The sequence below is a fragment of the Pristiophorus japonicus genome, chromosome 2, assembly GCF_044704955.1.
Source record: "Pristiophorus japonicus isolate sPriJap1 chromosome 2, sPriJap1.hap1, whole genome shotgun sequence".
Taxonomy (NCBI): Eukaryota; Metazoa; Chordata; class Chondrichthyes; family Pristiophoridae; genus Pristiophorus; species Pristiophorus japonicus.
Window position 1 is genome coordinate 244651978 of NC_091978.1, and position 19187 is coordinate 244671164.

At 44.9% G+C, this 19187-nt stretch overlaps 1 protein-coding gene across 2 annotated transcripts in view; it reads right to left on the reverse strand.

Moving 5' to 3' along the window:
* pde5ab (phosphodiesterase 5A, cGMP-specific, b) overlaps window positions 1–10785 on the reverse strand; it is a 192232-nt gene extending 181447 nt beyond the window's left edge. The window contains exons 1-3 of one of the 2 annotated variants that reach the window (XM_070871121.1): window positions 10605–10785; window positions 8221–8803; window positions 3168–3257 (exon numbers count right to left, since the gene is read on the reverse strand). In XM_070871121.1, coding sequence (XP_070727222.1) covers window positions 3168–3257; window positions 8221–8803; window positions 10605–10618 — 687 coding nt within the window. In that variant the 5' untranslated portion in view covers window positions 10619–10785. Of the gene's footprint in view, window positions 1–3167; window positions 3258–8220; window positions 9024–10604 lie in introns of those variants that run through there. The other variant, XM_070871128.1, reaches the window with a different exon arrangement.
* Window positions 10786–19187: the final 8402 nt, after the last annotated feature.

Consider the following 19187-nt stretch of genomic DNA (forward strand, 5'->3'; position numbering starts at 1 on the left):
TATTTAAGCCGAAGATAGACAGATTTTTGAGCGGTAAGCGAGTAAAGAGTTATGGGGAGTGGGCAGGGAAGTGGAACTGAGTCCATGATCAGATCAGCCATGATCTTATTAAATGGCGGAGCAGGCTCGAGGGGCCAAATGGCCTACTCCTGCTCATATTTCTTATGTTCTTATGTTCTAATCTGTTATACTATACCTCATTTTAAAAATAATTTTCTCTTATATAGCCATGCTCTTTGCAAAGATTCAGCTAACTAAAGTTCCACCATGTAAACATATGCTACATTAGCAAAGTTTGCCTAAATTTCCATAAAAATACATGAAGTAAGCATTTTTTGCTCTAATTTTTTGATGTGGCAAATTAAATGTAGGGTTCTAAATTTATTAGTAACTGACTAAAGTAACTGTCTGAATCTATCAAACAGCACTTACTCACCGAAAAACCTGCTCACCAATGCTCAATTTGAGTTTCGCCAAAAACACTCGGCTCCAGACTTCATTACAACCTTGGTCCAAACATGGAGGCAAGAGCTGAATTCCAGAATTGGGGAGGGGAGAGCGACTGCTTGACATCAAGGGAGCATTTGACTGAGTGTGGCACCAAGGAGCCCGAGTAAAACTGGTCAATGGGAATCAGAGAGTAAATGGTCCAGTGTCGGAGTCATACCTGACATAAAGGAATATGGTTATGGTCAGTGAAGGCCAAACATCTCAGCCTCAGGACATCACTGCAAGAGTTCCTCACGACAACAGGCCCAACTATCTTCAGTTGCTTTATCAATCACCATCCTGACTTGGAAGTATATCACCATTCCTTCATCGTCATTGGGTCAAAATCCTGGAACTCCCTACCTACCAGCCTTGTGGGAGTACCTTCACCACACGGACTGTAGCGGTTCAAGAAGAAGTCCCACCATCACCTTTTCAAGGGCAACTAGGGATAAGCAATAATTGCTGGCCTTGCTCATGAAACCCACATCCCGAGAATGAAATAAAAATAAGAAATGTATTTGTAACCAGTTAAAGGAAGGGAAACAAAGGGTAGTTAAAGAACAGTTAAGCCACAAGGGGGAAATGATGAATGGGATGGCCCTCCTGTTTCTGCTATACATAAATAATAAGATGGGATCTCTGAGATGTCGCTCCTGGTTCTGATATGCACAAATAATGGGCCCAAGTTTCCACATGATTCACGCCTGATTTTTAGGAGCAACTGGTGGAGAACGGACTATTTTAGAAATCGCAATTCTCCACATTTTTTTTTCTGCAGTTCTAGTCAGGTAGAACAGTTCTAGTTTAGAACAGAATTTTTTCTTCAAAAGGGGGCGTGTCCGGCCACTGACGCCTGATTTGAAAGTTTCCACAGTGAAAATGTACTCCAAACTAAAGTAGAATGGCGCCAGTGAAGATTTTTGTAGAACTGAAAAAACCTGTTCTACACATTAAAAAATCAGGCGCAGGTTACAAATTAGGTGCCCAGAACGAAGTGGGGGGGAAGGGAACTCATTAAATTTGACAATAAATCCTTATTTATACTTCTACAAATATTATACAAATAAATCCAACCTGAATAAACATTTATAAGCCAAGAAAAGATTAAATAAACCATCTTCCTACCTGTGTGAAAGTGCTGCTGAGCGAGGGAGGGAGGGAAAGAGAGAGGGGGGGGTCGGGGGAGCGGGTGTTGGGTCGGGGGGAGGGAGCGGGTGTCGGGTCGGGGGGGGGGGAGCGGGCCTCGGGTCGGGGCGGGGGGGGGGGGTGGGGGGGAGAGCGGGTCTCGGGTCTCTGTCGGGGCGGGGGGGAACGGGTCTCGGGTGTCGGGGCGGGGGGGGGGGGGAGCGGGTCTCGGGTGTCGGGGCGGGGGGGGGGAGCGGGTCTCGGGTGTCGGGGCGGGGGGGGGGGGGGAGCGGGTCTCGGGTGTCGGGGCGGGGGGGGGGGGGGAGCGGGTCTCGGGTGTCGGGTGTCGGGTCTCGGTCGGGGCGGGGGGGAGCGGGTGTCGGGTCGGGTCTGGTCGGCGGGGGGGGGGGAGCGCGTGTCGGGTGTCGGGTGTCGGGTCTCGGTCGGGGCGGGGGGGAGCGGGTCTCGGGTCGGGTCTGGGGGGGGGGGGGGAGCGTGTGTCGGGTCGGGTCTGGTCGGCGGGGGGGGGGGGAGCGAGTGTCGGGTCTGGTCGGGCGGGGAGCAGGAGCTGGCCGTGGGAGGAGCCTCATTCACGCAGCCCCAGTGAGGCCATTGGGCCAGGGCTAGGGGCTGCGTGCTTCGGGCCCCTCCCACACAGTTCGGCGCCTGGAGCTACTGCACTTGCGTGCCGACTGTAGCGCGCATGTGCAGAGGTCCCGGCACTGTTTTCAGCGCAGGGACCTGGCTCCGCCCCCCCCACAGCTCGTGCCGGCTGCGCCGAGTGCCACAGGACCTGTAAGTCGGTAGAGACTACCGAGGATTTTTTTAGGCGCCGTTTTCGGCGCGAAAAACGGGCGCCCAGCTCGGAGGGGCGCCTGTTTTTTTTCTTGTGGAAACTTGGGCCCAATGAGTGGGGGCCACCATGGATCCCTCCTGCTTTTGATGTACAAAAATATTGTTTCTTGTACATGAAAATAACGTTAATCACAATCTCAATGCACAGTAGTTAAATTCACAGATCACATAATGCTATGGGAGGCTGTAGACTCAATGAAGTCAGCAAAACATTCTCAGACAGCTCAACATGGTTTACACTTAGCTGATCGATGGCAAAATAATTATTTCATTATGTAGTATCTTGCATTTTATTTATCAGTATAGAGAAATGCAAGATAATCCATATTGGAATTTAAAAAAACATTAAAAGAGGTACATGTACTCTGTGGGTGGGATGGAATTTATCAATAGCAATTTGAAAGCTATCTAGCAGTGTTAGTTGACGTGTTGCTCAACATGTTAATACAGTGTGAGGCAGCATAAACAAAATAAATAGAATGCTGGGCTATATTGTCAAAGCAGTGGAATTCAACGTCCCAGAAGTCATGTTGAAGCTGTACAGTGCGTTGGTCAGGTCACACCTGAATACAGTGTACAGTTCGAGTCACCAATATATTAAGAGACCATCAGGGCCTAAAGGCAGTGCAGAACACAGTAACAAGGCTCAGCACAACTCAGTCATAAATCATACTGTGACAGTAAAAAACATTCACCTCCTCTTTGTGGTTCTTTATTGGCATGGATAGAATACTCTGTGTCTTATAGCCTGTGATCTGGTCGACTTCTGCATTGAACCTGGGATCCTGTGAGGGACATAAAACAGGTCTGTAAGATATCATCAATATTTATACAGTGAACTTCAAATATATAAAGAGATAGACAAACACAAACTGAGCTTTTGATTTTGGATTGTTCCCATCTATCTGTTTATTTTGAGACCTTTAGTCTACTGTTTGAAAGGTGGGGGAAAGTACAGCAGCCACGACATTCCTCTCCCTCAAATAATATTTAGCTTTACAGATGCTTTTTTAACTTGTTCTTGGATATCATAATTATATTTAAAAAGCATTCTATTAGAAAATAACCAGCTACAATGCAGCAATGTAGCACCTGCTGTCAAATGAAAATTATGTTAGAGTTTATCACCGTAGATGCTTATACTGGCACTCTCTTGTTCTTTGATCGGATTTTGCGGTAATAATAACGATTATTATGGGTAAATCAGACAGCAACTTCTGGTTTCTGAACAAGCGCAGTTAACTACAGAAATCCAGAAGTTGCTGGCAGAGATACCCTGCTCCTCCACAAAAAGCACTTTGCAGTCCTCTCCGAGAGACTCAGCATTGAAATTACTGCAACAGTGTGAACCTGCTGCACTTGCTCACCAGTTCCACACTAAAAAAGATAGGGCTTGTGCATTCAGGAGTAACTGAGTTTTTAATGGCATGATAAGTGATAATTACTGCTGAACAACATCTCTGGTTCTGAAAAATTAATTTTACAACTGCGGAGTATCATTACCTCAGAACAAAATTAGTGTTGGAGAATTTAAAAAAAATTTAGATTAAAATAATTTTTTGTTTCACTTTTATCTCTCTCCCTTAATCCCATCTGTATTTCCCAATCTTTATTTTGTTTTCTGTACATCATTTAAATCAAATTTATATCACCTGCTTTATAATTCCTGCTTTGGATTCTGGTGGCTGAGTGAGGATTCTTCAATCTGATTGGTTGAAGAGCCTCACTGTTTCTTTCCCTACTCACAGACGCCACAAAAATCAAGTAGAGGGCACCATATTGAAACAGACGCTGGATTAGAAGAAGTCTGTGCTCTAAAGCTGGTCAAAATTTTGTGAACAGCTGTGAGCAAGGTGAATGGCGAGTGCCTTTCCTTCACCGCAAAATCCAGGCCGATGTTTCACGAGTTTTTTCAAACTCTATTGCTTGTGCAGCATATTTGTAACCAAAAGCAAGGAATATGGATGTAAAAGCCAATAACACAGATGGAGACTATGGGGGGAAATTCAAGTCGTTTGTGCCTCTCGCTAGTGCCCCCAGGGGGCGCTAACAGGGCGCAAACGACTTTTTGCTCAGGCACGGCGCCACTACCAACTCCCGTGAAATTCTGTGAGAGTTTAGCAGCGGCGCAAACTGTCATCACCATGCGCAGTGACCCACTTTCGCCCCGGAGCGAAAATTTGGTAGTGTCCCGTGAAACTGCTGTGGGACATGCTCGTGACACCTTCGTGGGACGTGAACCGGGCTGTAGGTCGCTTGCGGGGTGAAAATTAAAGGGGAGTTGCACAGTGAAAAATAAAAAAATAACCGACTTACGGGTCGCAACCTTCTAGATTGCAAATCGTAGGGTCCGTGCCGTGACCTTGCAGCACGGCACTCCGCTTGTATGCCAGGCTGCTGCCACGGCACCCCGCTCCCTGGTGGTACAGCAATGGCCCCGTCTCCCTCTTGCAGAGTCGGCAGCTTGGCCCTTCCTTTTAAAGGAAGGGGATGGTTCTGTCTTCCCGCCAGCGCTATGTGTCCAAGCGCGTAGCACTGGAAAAATCGCATCCCTTTGTGCCCTGGTCCCGCCCCGAGAGGAAGTGGAGTGCGAGATTTTGCACTCCACTTCCTCTTGGAGGCGGCAAGCCCAATATAGCTCATGTGGCGAGACTTTTGCACCTGGCACAGGAACTCCCGCCTCGTGGTTGTTACTGCCCCCAAACGGGGCGTTTCCAAATTTTTGGCCGTATAACTGCAACACATTTTCTCAGATAATGAAGCAGTCCATGCCCACATGCAGCAAGACCTGGACAACATTCAGGGTTGGGCTGGTAAGTGGCCAGTAACATTCGCACCACACATGTGCCAGACAATGACTATCTCCAAAAAGGAAGAGTCTAACCACCTCCTATTGTCATTTAATGGCATTACCATTGTTGAAATCCCCTCCAGCAACATTCTGGGGGTCACCATTGACTAGAAACTCAACTGGATCAACCATATAAATACTGTGACTACAAGAGCAGATCAGAGGATGGGTGTTCTCCTGACTCCCCAAACCCTTTCCACCATCTACAAGACAGGAGTGTGATGAAATAGTCTCCACTTGCATGGATGAGTGTGACTCAAACAACACTCAAGAAGCTTGACACCATACAGGACAAAGTAGCCCGCTTGATTGGCACCCCATCCACCACCTTAAACATTCACTCCCTCCACCACCGGCGCACCTTGGCTGCAGTGTGTACCATTAACAAGATGCTCTGCAACAACTCACCAAGGCTTCTTCAGCAGCACCTCCCAAACCTGTGACCTCTACTACCTAGAAGGACAGGACAGCAGGTGCATGGGAACACCACCACCTGCAAGTTGGCTTCCAAATCACACACCATCCTGACTTGGAAATATTTTGCCGTTCCTTCATCGGTACTGGGTCAAAATCCTGGAATGCCCCACCTAATAGCACTGGGGGTGTAACTTCACCTCACAGACTGCAGTGATTCAAGACAGTGGCTTACCACCAAGGTGCCACATAAAAGGTTACTGCACAAGATAAAAGTTCACGAGGTTGGGGGTAATAAATTAGCATGGATAGAGGATTGGCTAACTAACAGAAAGCAGAGAGTCGGGATAAATGGTTCATTCTCTGGTTGACAACCAGTAACTAGTGGGGTGCCGCAGGGATCAGTGTTGGGACTCCAACTATTTACAATCTATATTAACGACTTGGAAGAAGGGACCGAGTGTAACGTAGCCAAATTTGCTGACGATACAAAGATGGGAGGAAAAGCAATGTGTGAGGAGGACACAAACAATCTGCAAAAGGACATAGACAGGCTAAGTGAGTGGGCAAAAATTTGGCAGATGGAGTATAATGTTGGAAAGTGTGAGGTCATGCACTTTAGCAGAAAAAAAATCAAAGAGCAAGTTATTATTTAAATGGAGAAAGATTGCAAAGTGCTGCAGTACAGTGGGACCTGGGGGTAATTGTGCATGAAACACAAAAGGATAGTATACAGATACAGCAAGTGATCAGGAAGGCTAATGGAATCTTGGCCTTTATTGCAAAGGGGATGGAGTATAAAAGCAGGGAAGTCTTGCTACAGCTATACAGGGCACCTGGAATACTGCGTGCAGTTTTGGTTTACATATTTATGAAAGGATATACTTGCTTTGAATGCAGTTCAGAGGAGGTTCACTGGGTTGATTCTGGAGATGAGGGGGTTGACTTATGAGGAAAGGTTGACTAGGTTGGGCCTCTATTCATTGGAATTCAGAAGAATGAGAGGTGATCTTATCGAAACGTATAAGATTATGAGGGGGCTTGACAGGGTGGATGCAGAGCTGTAGGAGATTATAACTGGAGGGCATGATCTTAGAATAAGGGGCCGCCCATTTAAAACTGAGATGAGGAGACATTTCTTCTCTCAGAGGGTTGTAAATCTGTGGAATTCACTGCCTCAGAGAGCTGTGGAACCTGGGACATTGAATAAATTTAAGACAGAAATAGACAGTTTCTTAAACGATAAGGGGATGAGGGGTTATGGGGAGCGGGCAGGGAAGTGGAGCTGAGCCTATGATCAGATCAGCCATGATCTTATTGAATGGCGGAGCAGGCTCGAGGGGCCGTATGGCCTACTCATGTTCCTAGTTCTTATGTTCCCAAGGGCAATTAGGGATGGGCAATAAATGCTGGCTTTGCTAGCGACGCCCATATTCCGTGAATGTATAAATAAAACCTCACTTTTATTAAAGCTCTTGTTAACTCTGCATTAAAAAAGTGCTCATTTTCAAATCATAATGTTATTAAATAGATTTAAAGTTAGTTTTAATTTTTTTTAAACTTGAAAAACAAATTCTGCTGTTTGGTTTTATCGCTTACATAAATTTTCCTCAGTTATGAATGATGACTTCACACTGCAGTTCCAATTAAAATTATTTGCATTAGTTACTGGCTGTGCTTTTTCATTTTATTGTTGAAACAAAGACTTAAATATTAAAAATTATTGTATTTTTCTAATGAATGATATAACTGGTCAGACAAATGTGTTGAAAGTGGGGCGGTAAAAATTGATAGTCATTGTTTTATTGGGGCCCTTTTTACACATCCTTGTTTCGTTCATTGTACAGATCTAAAGCACTCAAGTGAAGACACTGCTTGGAAGAGTTTGGCTGTTTCTGGGAATTTAAATATTTCCATGATGCAGTTCACAAAAAAAAATATGTAAAGGCTGCTGTAATTTAAAGTGAATTTGCAGTACATGCATAGTACAAAGATAGATAACCTAACCTTTCGGATTAGCTTTACTGCTGCTTAGAGAGTTTCAAGCCTGAATCATTTGCTTATTGCTGGGATGTCATTTAGTGATCACTGCAGGCACACAGTGTCCCTATAGGATAATCTTTAAAATATCTGAGAACTAAAATTAAAACAAAATATTATGCTCTTATATTAATTCCCAGCACTCTTTGAATTACCAAGATTTTTTATATTTCTATGCAGTTTTACAATTCTATTTAATTATATCAATCAGTAGAAATATTCAGAATTTTTTTCTTGTTGATGTTCTATGAAAAAATATTTTTCTTGTTGATGTTCTATGAAAAAATATTTTTCTTTGGACAATAAAATCAACATTTTAAAAAAAACTTAGAAATGCAACTGCACTGTGTAAATATTGAGCTTGGTGTAAAAGTACCAATAATGACATTTGAAATAATTAAGCCTAAACCTTGTACTAGAAGGAAATTGAGCTATTTACATACCTCATATGCATCTTTAATATTCAGTGGCTCTCCTGTAGCTGCTACATATCCTACAATTCCTTTGTTCCATTCTAACCGGATGCAGTTGTTTGAAGCTTCTTCAGGGGTGGAACCTTCTGCAACATCGAAGAGCCGACTTACAAGAAACTTTTCATTTGAGCTGTCCTCATGCACCAGGAAAAGTGAATACCTGTCAGCGGCAATAACTTCATTGATGTGAAGAAAGATTTTGTGACAGAGTGCTGTGACATCCAAATGGCTGGAAATATCTTTGACAAGTTCTAAAAGTCTGGAGCACTGATCGTTGACCAGTATGGCCTCACAGTCAGCTTTATGGAATTTTAACGGCATCTGTTCCTTTTTATCTGAATCAAAGACAAACGTTAAACCCCCAACAGAATCTTTAACAACGATGGGTCTTAGAGGTCTGTCAAATTCTGAAGCAGAAATTTTCCTCGTTGGAGTCCCAGGAGTGGCATTCTCCGGTCGAGCCATTTGATGCACCGGGCTAAGATCTCTCACACTTTCATTTGAAGTGGGAATAGTGTGCACTCTTTCTGCAAACCATCCATTGACCATCTCCCTGTGAAATATAAACATAAGACCTCATGGAAAACTGAAATACTGCTTAGTTCTGCCATGGCTAATTCCTCACTGGTTGTTGTGAGAAACTTTATGTGGAATATGAATATTATTATACATTAGCAGAGAGTTCATTAAAGCAATGCAGTCTGCCTGGCTGCAATCACTAATTCTCAGTTAAGTATTCTAATGGATATATTTAAATTTTATAAAAGTTAACTCCACATGTATTTTTTTAGGACAGTGTGCTAATATGCCCATAACAGACGTAATGCAGCAATGTTCAGGTTCGATACCGGAACTAGAATTGGAACATCAGATAGGATGCAAGCTAGATACGGGATCTGTTCTTAAATGACGCTGTGTTAATTGGATTGTTTGAATGCTGGATGTCGCTGCTCCTTTCTTTCTGTGCTGGACAGGCTCAATTAAATTACTGAAATTTTAGGGTGATTTACTAAAGAATGTATTCTAGAAAGAGACATGGATGAATAAATGTGTAACAGAGGGAGCAAGGAAATGAGGAAGTGTGTGACTAGTGCAGACAGTGGGGTTAATTTTGATTTGGGGCAATAGTGTAAAGTGACCAATATTGAATCAGAGCCCGTTATACATCTCTCCTGATTTTCATCTCCATTGGAAAGAGAGATGCAATAACGTGCGGCTGATTCAATATTGCCCTCTTTACATATTTCAAGTCAAAATTATTCCCAGTGAGGGAGAGGGAGACAATAGGTGAGGTGTGAGTGAGGAAGTGAAGGAGTTGGTATGTGCGTGTGACTGATGGTATGAAGAGAGACAGTGAGGGAAAGTGAGCAATGTGTCATAGAGAATAGTTGACAATATGAAGGAATTAGCAAGAGAGAGTGAGTGAATATGGGATTATACATTAAGTGAGTATGTGAAGAGAGAGCATTGAATGACTGCACAAGCACATTGCGACAAATCATGTGCAATGAGAAAGTGAGTGGCTGAGGATAAAATAAGTGAAGAGACGGGGTCAAATTGGTCTTCAGCAGTTGTGCAAAATGAGCAATAGTGAATTGGCAGTCAGTTTTACACCCTGCCTGATTTTTTGTCCCCATTGATTTCAATTTGTTTTGCGCTGCCACCAAAGACCAATTTCACCCCCAGAGAGTAAAAGTGGGAGGGGATGACTTGTTTGCCAATTGAGGGAAACTGTCTAGACTTTTGTCATTGGAGATGAAAATGGTCTTGAGCAAAACGAGTGATAACAAATCAGCAGCCTGTTTTCCACCCCACCCAATTTTCTTTTCAATTGAAGTCAATGGAAAGAAAAATCAGGTGGGATGTAAAACAGGCTGCTGATTCGCTATCGCCCAAGACTAATTTCACCCTATTTGCCTCTTCATAACATAAACTGTGAACTTGATGTGTTAGAAATTGTGACAATGAATTCACATATTGCCACTCTATTAATAGAACATTAGTTGCACCAGTCAGCTCTGGCTTTCACTTTTTCCATTTTCTTTTTTCCTCATTCTTCCTCCCTGAGTCTACTTTGCCAATTTTTGGTGCTCAGGAGGATGTGCGGCCGATTTTTTTTGTGTCCGTTTGCACCGGGAAAAAAATCGGGACTTTGGACAAAGAATGATTTGAATTTGGCGCAGCGCTCTCCGAAGTTAGTCTAAGGGCGGAGCTTCAAATCTGCACTAAAGATTCGCTGGGCAGGTGCGAAAAGCTGACGTTGCCAGGGCAACCAGAGACGCTGAAGCCCGCTCCTGTCTTTGATTCATAATGACATTCACACTGAGAGATTAAGGATCGTAAGACAACTTTACCAAGACATAGACATCGTTAGCCGTTGATGAGTGCTGTATTCTGTGCCCTAAAATAATAACCTGCTCATTTCTATACCATACAATCCAGCATTTAAAAAGTGAAATCCGCTGGACCCGCTGCAATCCTGGGCCCACCAAGGACCTCTCCCCCGCTGGACCCGCTGCAATGCTGGGCCCACCAAGGACCTCTCCCCCGCTGGACCCGCTGCAATCCTGGGCCCACCAAGGACCTCTCCCCCGCTGGACCCGCTGCAATCCTGGGCCCACCAAGGACCTCTCCCCCGCTGGACCCGCTGCAATCCTGGGCCCACCAAGGACCTCTCCCCCGCTGCAATCCTGGGCCCACCAAGGACCTCTCCCCCGCTGGACCCGCTGCAATACCAGGCCCCTGAAGGACCTCTTCCCACCCACCCCCCTCCCTGCTGGACCCACTGCAATCCCCAGCCAAATGGTCCACCCACTCCTGAACTTCAACTCGTAGGGGGAGCGGGACTGAGCCGGGGCGGGGGCGGGCCATTCGGCCTGGGATTGCAGCGGGTCCAGCTGTGGGTGAGCAGTTCTTTCGGCCCGGGATTGCAGTGGGGGAGCAGTCCTTTCGGCCCGGAAATCTTCTTCCGTTGCTCCAAAAAGAGTCCCCTGTGGGAAAAAAAAAGTATTTTTATTGTGTATTCTTATTGCCTCACTCCTGTCCTTTTGTGCTCCGTGCTGATTCCTTAAGTTAACATACATTTTTTGTGGGGATTTTGGGCAGTTTGCGCTGTGGTGCAAAAAAATCGTGGATGGCCAAAATCGATGCAGTCCACAAAAACATTGCTCGATCCCGTTTTGACTCGTGTCTGCGGCAAAAATTTTTAAACTGCCGCACACGATTGGCGCCGGCGTCCAAACGTTGGCAAATGTTGGAAAGTGAGTATTTAACGCCAAAAAACGTTTGAATGCAAAAAAAGGCACACAATCGTGGCGAAAATAGAGCCCTTTCTTTTTCTTTGTACTGTGCTAAAAATACTTCATCTGAAACACTATCCAAAGCAGTATATGTATGCTCTGAGTAAATTAAAACGTTCACTGTGAAACAACAATCTCAAAAACCTGGATTTACATTCCATCTTTGACATAAAGAAACCTGTTTTTAGCCTGTGAGACGAAAACACAAAAAATGAATAGGGTTCAGCTTTCGCCTTTATTTACATTTTCTGAGAATTGTCAATATATTTTTTAAATCTATGGAAATCCTAGTGAAAATCCATAGAAGAGAATGGATGGGTGAAAATCAGGTGAAAATGTAACGTTACAAAAATACTCAGCATGAAGTTAATCATTGACTTTTTGTTAATACATTGGGCAAAAGTTTTTCTGCATACTAGGTATATGAACAATATAAAGGTATTGATAAAGAACAGGCTTACAATTTTGCTACCCTAACACACTGAGGAAATATTTGTCCAATGAATGTTAGTTTGGTTCAATGGTGGCATTGTCACATCTGAGTTGACAGTTGTGGGATCAAGCCCCACATAATCTAGTCTGATAATCCAGTGAAATACTAAGGGAATGTCAGAGGTGCTGTTTTGCAGTTGCAAAATTAAACAGTAGTCCTATTTGTGGGTGTAAAAGGCCCAATAGCACTATTTGAAGAAGCACAGGGGGTTCTCTTGGAGTCTTGGCCAACATTCTCTACTCAACCATCACCACCAAAATCAGATTCATTGGCAATGTAACTGATTGTTCTTTGCACACATTGCCTGCTGTGTTTGTCTGTAAAACAATATAGGCCAGAGGATTGGGAAACTTTTAAAAGCCAGCAAAGAACAACTAAAAAAAAATAAAGAGAGGGAAGATAGATTATAAAAATAAACTAGCACGAAATATAAAAACAGATAGTAAGAGTTTCTACAGGTACATCAAAAGGAAAAGAGTGGCTAAGGTAAATGTTGGTTCCCTAGGAGGATGAGACTGGGGAATTCATACTGGGGAACAGGGAAATGGCAGAGACTTTGAACAAATATTTTGTATCGGTCTTCATGGTAGAAGACACTAAAAACGTCCCAATAGTGGATAATCAAGGGAGGGAGGGAGGCACTTAATACAAACGAAATAAGTTTGACTCAGTAAATAATGGGACTAAAGGCGGACAAGTCCCCTGGACCTGATGGCTTGCATCCTAGGGTCTTAAAAGAAATGGCTGCAGAGATAGTGGTGCATGGGTTGTAATCTACCAACATTCCCTGGATTCTGGGTAGGTCCCAGCAGATTGGAAAACTACAAATGTAATGCCCCTATTTAAAAAAGGAGGCAGACAGAAAGCAGGAAACTATAGACCAGTTAGCCTAACATCTATCATTGGGAAAATGCTGGAGTCCATTATTAAGGAAGGAGTAGCAGGACAGGCATAATTCAATCAAGCAGAATCAGCATGGTTTTATGAAAGGGAAATCATGTTTGACAAATTTGCTGGAGTTCTTTGAGGATGTAACGAGCAGGGTGGATAAAGGGGAACCAGTGGATGTGGTGTTTTTGGATTTCCAGAAGGCATTCGATAAGGTGCCATGTAAAAGGCTACTGCACACGATAAAAATGCACAGGTTTGCCGATAATATATTAGCATGGATAGAGGATTGACTAACTAACAGAAACTGATGGGATCGAAGAGCGCAATTTTCGATTATTTTTTTTCGGCGGTACGCGAGTGGTGTGCAGCGGATGGTAGGTAACATTGTAGTCGATCCAGATTGACTTTCTTGTCGATGGATGGTGCAGCACTGAACTGCATATGCGCAATTTTTTTAAAAGTTTTTTTCAGAGAAACCTATTACCCGCGATTTCGGGGGTCAAGGGTCACACGCGCATGTACAGTGAGTTGAAGTCGAGGGAGAGAGAATGAAAAGGAGTAGCAAGCTAGTCGAGGGTTCATTGGTTTAATAACAGAGTGCAGAGTTAAAAAATATTCACTACAAATAATAATTACACAGTATCACCAATAATAAGACATATTTTACAAATCAAAAATCATAATATAAATATAATGGAAATGCTCAAAAAAAGTCGAAGCGCAGGAACATCAAGAACACCTAACGAAGGGTGGTTGTGGAAAGCCCACACCCCACCCCCCCCCAAAGGAGTACAACAGGATATGGGACGAGATCGGGGAGGCTGTGTCCTCCACAAGTACACTGGGGAAAGGTGCTTGGTGAGGGTAGCAAGAGTAAGTAATGATTTTATTTCTGCACTTCACATGTGCCATGTACCATGTAAATGTAGGTTCCATGTCACACGGATGATGTTATTTATTGTAAGGTTACGGCGATGGATTTGTGCTTTCAGTCAATGACAAACATAGAAACATAGAAAATAGATGCAGGAGTAGGCCATTCGAGCCTGCACCACCATTCAATAAGATCATGGCTGATCATTCCCTCAGTACCCCTTTTATGCTTTCTCTCCCATAGCCCTTGATCCCCTTAGCTGTAAGGGCCATATCTAACTCCCTCTTGAATATATCCAATGAACTGGCATCAACAACTCTCTGCAGAAGGAATTCCACAGGTTAACAAGAGGATCAACGCAGTGTTTTAATGTGTGTGTCTGTGTTTGTGTGTGAACCTATGTGTCTGCGATGTTAAGTGGATTGAAGATTTTTATTTCATTTACTTTACTTTCTGCAGAAGAACACATCTGCAATAGCAGCGGATCAGCGGCGTACGGGGGGAGGACCCAAAACCAAAGAGCCATTGACAGAAATAGAGTTCCGTGCCCTGTTCCTGGTCAGGGATAGCAACCGTGCCACCACCAGCGTTGGAGCTGACCCCCTCACACAGGATGGTCAGTTCAATACAATCCCCGGTCTGTGTTGCGGTCCTGTAATATCATGTAATGTAACTGTAAAAGTAATGTTGACCTCATGTAATGTAATGTAAGTTTACTGCACTGTAATGTTGGCCTCATGATGTACTGCAATGTTGGGGGCATGTAACGCAATGCATATATATGTTGTCTGTCTGCGATATGTAATGCAGTAATGCAGCAGTGGTGGGCATTTAAGTAAGGCTGCGCTAAGTCACTGTACTATGTACTCATGTAACCCTGACCCCTCCCCTGGAGCCAAACATTTTGAGATGTTGTATTGTACTTCCAGACTCAGACGATTCAGACCAGACCTCCGCAGAGAGACCAGACGCACTGCCTCCACCTCTGGCGTCACCCAGCCCTCTCCCGACTTCACCACTGGCAGAGATGATGAAGAGGAAAAGCCGCTGATCCTGGAGCCAGTGGAGGTGATGGTGGGGGTGGAGACGGAGGAGGATACACCAGTTCCATGTGGGCCAGCTGGAACATCCTCCACCATCGAGTATATATTCAGGGTATTCCCCCGTGGCTCCTTTGATTCTGCGGGACCAAGTAGTGTGCAGCAACGCATCCCCAGCGTTGCAGCGCCTTTGCTCAGCGACGGAGGTCGGTGCAGAAAAGGTCGGTTGCTGCACGACAGATAGGCGGCTACCAGGACACGGTGCGTCTGTCAGACCAACCTCAGCATAGATCGAGAGCTGCTCAAGGCCATGGCTACGATAGCCACTAAACATCGCGGCTCTATCAGAACGACAGTCGGAGGATGTGTCATGTATGACCACCGTGATGGAGCGAACCGCCGACTCCGTCGATGCCATGCAGCGATCGACAGGATTGGGACATGGTGCGGAATCCCCCGTGCCATAATACTCAGGTCGACAACATCTAAGGGTAAGGAACTGCCGGCAAATTCCAGCCCTGAAGCCATGCCTTCCACATCATGAGCTTCTCCTGAGGCCCCATTTATTGTGCCTGCAATGACTGACCCCCAACAAAAGCAACAGCACTCTGGGTACAGTGCTTCATGCCGGCTTGGTACCACCACGGGGAGGTCCGGGCTCAGGGGCAGTGGGAAAGAGAAGGGTGAGAGTAAGAAAGGAGGGAATAGTCCCAAGGGTGGTGGAGCACGCAGTCGAGATCAAGATCGAGGTTAAGGACAGTAACGGGTCTTTTGTTGTAGTTGTCCATTTAATAATTGAAGTTTGATTTTAAAAGTTTATTCATTTTTAAAGTTTTGCTAAAGTTGTTATTAAAGTTGTTACAGTTGTTTTATAGTTATAAGTTTTACAAAGTTTTAAAATGATTGTATACTTTTTACATTTTTACATAAACATTTGAATTGAATTTAAGCACTCTTGTAGCATGTCAAACTTTAGGCGTAACGGTCATCAGGGTTCCAAAATGCAGCTCTCCACATTCAAGCAAAGCATTCATTTATGAGCTGCTGATGTAACAATTTTGCATTGGCATACGCTCTGCATGCCCTCCGCTGTGGTGTTGGAGGGGGCGGGGGTGGGGGGGTGCCATGGGTTAATCGCAAAGCTCCTCCTCATCCTTCCCCCCTCATTTTCCTCTTCTTCCTCCGCTGTCTCCTGCACTCTCTCCTCAGGTGGTCCCACAGTCCCCTGTGGCAATTCCCGTCCATTGTGGCATTGCTAAATTATACAACATGCAGCACACCGCTGTGAACTGAGCAATCTGCTCAAGGTGATAGTGCAGCCTGCCTCCCAAGTGGTCCAAGCATTGAAAATGCTGCTTCAGCACTCCAATTGTCTTTTCGATAATATTACCTGTGGCTATATGGCTCTTATTATATTGTTGCTCGGCTTCTGTCTGAGGGTTCCGCAGGGGGTTCGAGAGCCAGGTGGTGAGGCCGTACCCTTTAACCCCCGGCATCCAGCATTTATCTTGTGGCTCAGACTACAACAGGTCAGAATCAATGCTCTCACGCAAGATGTGCGCATCATGATGGTCCCTGGAAAGTTGGCATTCACTGCCATTATGCGCTGTGTATGGTCACATATGAGCTGCACGTTGAGGGAATGGAATCCCTTACGGTTTCGGTACACGTCCGCCTCCTGTAATGGTGCTCGCAGGGCAATATGCGTACAGTCAGCAGCACCCTGCACCTTGGGGAAACTGGCAATGCATGCAAATCCCAAAGCCCTGTCACTCTGTGCCTCCGTGGTCATTGGGAATTTTATAAATTCCACCCGATTACCTGTCGAATGCACCGATGAGTAGCCGTACTGAGAAATACAGCATACGTCCCCAGCTGATGCCTGAAAAGAGCCACATGCATAAAAGGAAAGTGCCGCAGTCACCGTCATCTCGATAAACCCAAAGATGTTTTATAAATATATTAAGAGCAAGAGGATTACTAAAAAAAAGGGTAGGGTCTATTAGAGACCATGAGGATAATCTGTGTGTGGAGGCGGAAGATGTAGGTATGTTTCTCAATGAATACTTTGCATCTGTTTTCAGAAAAGAGGGAGGCGATGCAGACACTGCTAATGAGGAGGAGGAGTGTGAAATATTAGATGAAATAAACATACTGAGAGAGGGGGTATTAAGGGGTTTAGCAGCTTTCAAAGTGGATAAGTCCCCAGGCCTGGCTGAAATGTATCCCAGGCTGTTAAGTGAAGCAAAACAGGAAATAGCAGAGGCTTTGACTATCATTTTACAATCCTTTCTGGCTTCAGGTATGGTGCCAGAGGACTGGAGGACTGCTAATATGGTACCTTTGTTTAAGAAGGTAGAAAGGGATAGACCGAGTAATTATAGACCATTCAGCCTAACCTCAGTTGTGGGAAAATTATTGGAAAAAATCCTGAAGGACAGGATAAATCTACATTTAGAAAGACATGGATTAATCAGGGATAGTCAGCACAGATTTGTTAAGGGAAGGTCGTGTCTGACTAACTTGATTGAATTTTTCGAGGAGGTAATCAGGAGGGTTGATGAAGGCAATGCATATGATGTAGTGTACATGGATTTTAGCAAAGTTTTCGATAAGGTCCTACATAATAGACTGGTCACGAAAGTAAAAGCCTATGGGGTCCAGAGCAAAGTGGCAAGTTGGATTCAAAATTGGCTCACAGACAGGAAGCAAAGGGTAATGGTTGATGGGTGTTTTTGTGACTTGAAGGATGTTTCCAGTGGTGTCCCGCAGGGCTCGGTGCTTGATCCCTTGCTTTTTGTGATATGCATCAATGATCTAGGGCTAGAACCTCCACTTTTTTTGCATGCTTAACGCCCACTTAACACCTATTTTACCACTGAAATGACACATAATGCCCACATATTGTCCATTTTGGCATTTTTAGGAAACTTTTTGCCGAGCATTACTTTCCCTATATGCTTAACGCCGGGAAAAAATATTACCACCCGCCCATAATATCGCCCAGCATTATTCCGCATGGAATTAACACCGAGATTCAATAATACCGCCTGCCCATTTTTTTTGTCGTAAAGAGGACATTTGGCGAAACTAACGCCCAGGAGATCGCCCACCGTCACTTTCACCACCTCGCACACATAATGCCTGTTATGTTCAGAATAACTCCACAAGACTGTGTGCTGTAAGCTCAAAGTGGTGTGACCTTTGTCTCTTTAATCAAACTCCAGAGTGCCGAAGCAGCATTGCATACTTGCTTGCACGAGATGTGCAGGTGACCCTTGGTCTCCAACAGGTGCGTCCCCTGGTGGCAAGTCTTACACTGTTATAAAGTTTACATACATAACATCACTCCCCCCCACCCAAAGTCTTAGATACAAGTCATTTACAAGTTGAGGCGATCAGGGGTTCTTCGTTCCCGGGTTGATCGCCTGAGTTGAAGTTCTGGCATGGTTGAGTTGGTCGGATCATTGCTACACTGCAGCGCGGCTGGTCTGATCGGACTGTCGGGCATGGTGGGTTCATCCTCGTGATTGACAGCGAGGTCGATTGCTGGTTGGGTGTGTGATGGTGGATCAATGATGGTAATGTCCTCTTCAAACTGCTCTTGGTTGTCAGGGAATCGCAGTTTGGTCTGATCCAAATGCTTTCTGCACGTTTGTCCATTCAGAAGCTTGACAACAAACACTCTATTCCCCTCCTTGGCTAAAACAGTGGCAGCAATCCATTTGGGACCATGACCGTAATTAAGAACAAATACAGGGTCATTAACTGCAATGTAACGCGATACAGCCGCGCGATCATGGTATATGTTATGCCGGTGACGCCGGGTTTCTACATGATCATTGAGATCCAGGTGGACGAAGGAGAGCCTGGTTTTGAGTGCTCTCATCATTAACAATTCTGCCAGGGGAACCCCGGTAAGCCTGTGGGGTCACGTCCAGTAGCTGAGCAGAATCCGGGATAACCGGGTCTGCAGGGAACCGTCCGTCACGCGTTTCAAGCTCTGCTTGATAGTTTGGACTACCTGTTTCGCTTGACCATTGGATGCGGGCTGAAACGGGGCAGACCTGACATGTTTGATGCCATTGTGGGTCATGAACTCGTTTAATTCCGAGCTGGTGAAACATGGACCATTGTCACGAACAAGGACGTCGGGCAAACCATGGGTGGCGAACATGGCCATGGAGGCTTTCAATCGTGGCAGTGGACATACATGATGACATTATTACACATTCAATCCATTTACAATAAGCGTCCACTGGTACTAGGAACATCTTTTCTAGAAAGGGGCCAGCGAAATCTACGTGGACTCTGGACCACGGTTTGGAGGGCCATGACCA